This window comes from Gastrolobium bilobum, unplaced genomic scaffold (genome assembly GCF_033153095.1).
Source record: "Gastrolobium bilobum isolate Gb01-03AN ecotype WA unplaced genomic scaffold, APGP_CSIRO_Gbil_v1 utg9111, whole genome shotgun sequence".
NCBI classification, from domain to species: Eukaryota; Viridiplantae; Streptophyta; class Magnoliopsida; order Fabales; family Fabaceae; genus Gastrolobium; species Gastrolobium bilobum.
Window position 1 is genome coordinate 31024 of NW_026899740.1, and position 4528 is coordinate 35551.

Sequence of the window (4528 nt, forward strand, 5' to 3'; positions counted from 1 at the left end):
ATAATGCGGTGTTTGGTAGAGGAGTGTCAGAAATAAAATTAGGCAACTTTTTTCCCATGAAAAGCTGAAATGTGTGTAAATTGATCTTCAAATCACCGTTTCGAAAGACCACCTTCGAGGTGATATCCGAAGATAACTAAGGAAGTGAAAATTTTTGCGCCATATTTGTTACGCAAATGCTCCTCTTCAGATTCCTCTCTCCTCTAAACACATGTGGTCCGTTAAATTTTTTTTCTCCAAATGCCTCCTTAATCTGTAGTTTACACTTCATTTTACCTTTCTTGACATTTCTATTGAATTAGATGACAAATTATCTTGGTGGTATCTAATCATGCGCAACCTATAATAAACAAGCTTACCATACTTGTAGAATCTCCTAACGGTTATTTTATAATTTTTTCCCTTATAATTTCAATTACTATATACTAGAAATTACCCCCCTCCCTTTCTTTGATTATAGTGACTATAACTATTTCTTTGAGACGAATCAGTTCTTCCGAATATTTATATAAGTTTTAACTCTTTAAATCAACTATAGAACTAGTCAAGTTTAATTATAATTAAAATTCTTCAGCCTCTTTCTCCAAATATGTATTTGATGAAAACCGAATCCAAATTATTTCCTCATCTACTCAGCTTGTATTACTAATTGAACTACACCATAAAAATTACCTTTCTCTCACAAGCTGCTCTAAAACCATTCAATAATGAGAAATTAGGAGATTATTTGGAATGTAACAATACTTGAAGACCAGGTTAACCTTGAGATAGCACCCTCCTGGAATTTTTAGAGTAGGAATGCTATTAGGAGTTTAGGACATGAACAAAAACATTTGAAAGTGTGAGGAGGCACTCATTGCATGATCACCATTCGTCCCTACCAAGACACCCTTCAAAGAAATGGAGCTTAAACTTAACTAACTAGCATCTTGAGTAGTGAAGTTGAAAATACAAACGGCAAGTATATTCAATAGCATAGGAAGAGTATCCTATCCAGCTCATTGCGAGAAACTAGATTTTAGTAAAAAAGATACATTGTGGGATCTTAACATGAAAAACTAGGATACAAAGTTAATTTGAGAGAGAAGCACGGAGAAACCTTGAGAACAACTTGCATTCTAGCTGCTTACTATGCCAAAAGGTGTCAATTTCTTGATTAACAAGTGCTTTAAATTCATACCAAAAAAACCCTCATCAAGACTGTGTTTAGCATGTAGAGTATCAAAGTTAAAAACTTGAAATCTTAGCTTGCTCATTAAGCCAAAGTACCTAGAAGAAATCAGAAATGTAGCCTAGAAGAACATTTTATTCAGAACTTGAGGCTAAATACCCAAGTTCCTCAACCAACACATTTATATATTCATCATCTTCTTTAAATCCTACTAGATTGTCTTCCATACCTTCATTCAAAAATTCTTCCCATAATACTTTGTCAATGTCTTTATTATTACTTTCAAGTTCAACTCCTTTCTCCTCTATGCTCTTTTGGGTTCCACTTTGTTCCCCCATATTCATAGCAGGGTCCTGCTGTTCAAGTTTAACTAAAGCTGAGTACTCTTCAGCATGAACTAATTCAGTTACCTCAATATTACTAGGCCCTTGATCAATTGGTTGTCCTCTTTTCTTCTTGAAAAAATATTCCTCCAGCTCCTTTCTCAATTCCTTTTGTTGAACTAATTGCTGCACAAAGTTAGGATTCTGCATTGCCCTTGCCAAAAAGTTCATCATCTGTTTCTGTTTCTGCTCAGTCTTTTTAAGCCTACTTTCAGTTAATTGAAGGTAACTTATAGTATTCTGCTGTTGTTGTCTAAGTTTCACCAGCTCCACCATGAGAACTTGCTTGTCACGCCTCAACCGATCAATTTCTCCATCAAATCCAAACCGCCCCACTTCAACACAATGGTCCATAGCTTGCTGTGAAGGCTGAGGATGAGTTGTCTTCCTCCTCCTAATATTCTTCAAAAGATGCCTTTGTCCTCTAAGAAACTCTTCATTAGCAAACTCCCACTTATCAGGATCTACTTTTCTAAACCCCTACAACAATATCAAGTTCTTTCTTTAGGATGAAATTTATAAAATCTCACTGTGGCAATTATGGTTTGAGAAGAGGCATATCTTAAGAAACCCTTCAATTAAGTTCTATGGAAAGATAAAACATGCACATCACATCAAAGTTCATATAAAATTCATGAATCAACAATGTGTTATATCATTCAATGGTGTAATCTTTGTACTTTTCCTTTTCTTTAAGACATTAAACAAACAAAATGTAAACAAGCATGAAACTCAAGAAATAAAAGGATAAAATGGGACCAATTAAATCTACCAACTATCATAAACAAACAGGAAATGAAGAAATTGGAGTACACAACTGCAATTATGGTGGCAATATTGTGATTTGAATAGCCTGCAATTTTACTGATAATAATGCAACTGCAATAGAAATTTAAAACTATGCTGATTTATCATTAACATGAACGAAGATAAGGTTATATAGTTTCATTGCCAAAAGAAACCATAATGAAAACAAAACAGATTCAAATAAAACTGTTCTCCTTATTGTCCCCTTTTAAGAAGATTACTACATCACATTGAGAAACAAGAATAGTATTTCATTTAGATTATATATTATATACAAAGCAGAGAGCATATACTTACATAGGTGTTAAGCTGCCTAACAAAGCTAGAGAAGTTCTTGTGCTTGAAGTATTTGGGAAGAAGAGTGATGGAAAATGCTTGAGGATCCCACACAATGAAACTGTTGTTTCCCTTGCTCCATGAAACTATCTCATTTGTGGAAGCATCATCAATAATGTCATATGTTTTTGTGAGGAATGGTGGAGGACCACTTTCATGAAGACCCTCCATTGGTTGGGGAACAATCACAGGTTGGATATCACCAGAGAAGGAACAACTTTCTCCCTGAAACTCTTCCTTCACAGGATTCATATTTTGAATATGCATAGTAGCCCAAACTTTGATATGGGTTGCTTTCTTTCTTCCTGAAAAATGATGGGTTTGGCTTTGATTTTGAGCTTGTGGATGAAGCTCTCAACAAGCACTGCAGCTTAACTGGTCAATGTCAACTATTTATGGAGGATCATATAGAAAAGGAGCTGCTTTTGCACAATGACCATGATGCTTAGAGGATTAATTATAAGGAGTCAAATGAAGATCAAATATTGGTTCTCTCTCTCTCTATATAAATTTCTTTTTTATAAACTTATAAATTATATTATATTTTATTGATAATACTTTACTCAAAAATGTATTATCGATCAAGTATAATATAGTTTCTAAGAATTTGTAAACAAAAAATTTATAAATATAATCTTCTGTATATATATATATATCCTTTTAAATAATTTAACGTTCTATTATTTTAGATCTTAATCATTAATTTTTATCAATTAACAATTATAATTTATTGAATTAAATTTATTAGATCAAAATTATTATACTTGCAGAACAATATTTAGTGACACACAAAAGAGAAAATGAAAGAAAGTGTGAACTTGGAGAGAGTGTGCCTGAGTGTTGAATACGCGCAACACAATACAATAACTTAGCTCGAGTATTGTTTTTTTTCTCCTTTGGGAAAGCTTTTCAGTTCACACTGTTTATCATATGCATTTAGTTCTTTATTTCCGCTTTCACGAATACCAATATGATACCTTCTTACCGTTATTTTTTTTATTTTTAAAATATTCTAATAAGTTCAGGTATTAAAGTTTTGAGCTCTTTTTCAAAAATACTCAAGAGGATATATCACATACTTAAATTCCTTATTTTCAATTTTTTGACGTCCATTAAGCTATTACTATTTGGTTAATTTTTTTATCATTAGGTAGAATTTTATGTTAATTTTGTGAAATATTTTGGATTTATTTTTTATTTATGAAATTGATATAAAATTTTACCTAGTAAGAAAACAAATGAAATTATTTATTATAATAATCTTTTCTTCTTTCCTTGTTCTTGTTAGCAAGTAATAATTTTGAGGCAGAGAAAGACTGCGTAGGTACGTATGTTAAAATATCATCCACAAAGATTATGTGATGTGGATTTTAGACAATTTAATGAGAAGATTCTAGACAATTTGAGATATTTTCCTCTTTCATTATGTTTATCTATTTGGTCCACCACGTGGTTTGGATATTTAGCGAGAAGTTTCTAGACAATTTATAATTTTTTTCTTATGTTTATCTATTTGGGCCATATGATTTCGTTCTCGAAATAACAAACTTGTATGTTTAATTTTCAATTATATATATTTCATGCATACAGATTTTACAGATTGTAGTACCTATAAACAATTTACAACATTAGTCGTCTTTACTTTTTCATATCTTTCATTACACTTGTGAAGCAGAAATATTTTGAAATATTTAATAAACATTCGATGTTTTTATCCTAAAAATATTGTGAATATATAGTAATTTTTAGTTCAATTCTAAAATGGTAAAAGATATTTCTAATTTTTACAATTCGGGATTGATGCTCAAAGTTAGTAGTCTTACATTTCTCA

The 4528-nt window shown here is 31.5% G+C and overlaps 1 protein-coding gene across 1 annotated transcript; it reads right to left on the reverse strand.

The window, feature by feature from the left end:
- Positions 1-1008: 1008 nt before the first annotated feature.
- LOC133293174 (heat stress transcription factor A-6b-like) lies at positions 1009-3152 on the reverse strand. Its single transcript, XM_061491710.1, has 2 exons — positions 2659-3152; positions 1009-2034 (listed from the first exon to the last, which is right to left on the reverse strand). Exons 1-2 carry the CDS (start codon positions 2962-2964, stop codon positions 1306-1308), a joined length of 1035 nt encoding a protein of 344 aa, XP_061347694.1. The 5' UTR covers positions 2965-3152; the 3' UTR covers positions 1009-1305.
- Positions 3153-4528: the final 1376 nt, after the last annotated feature.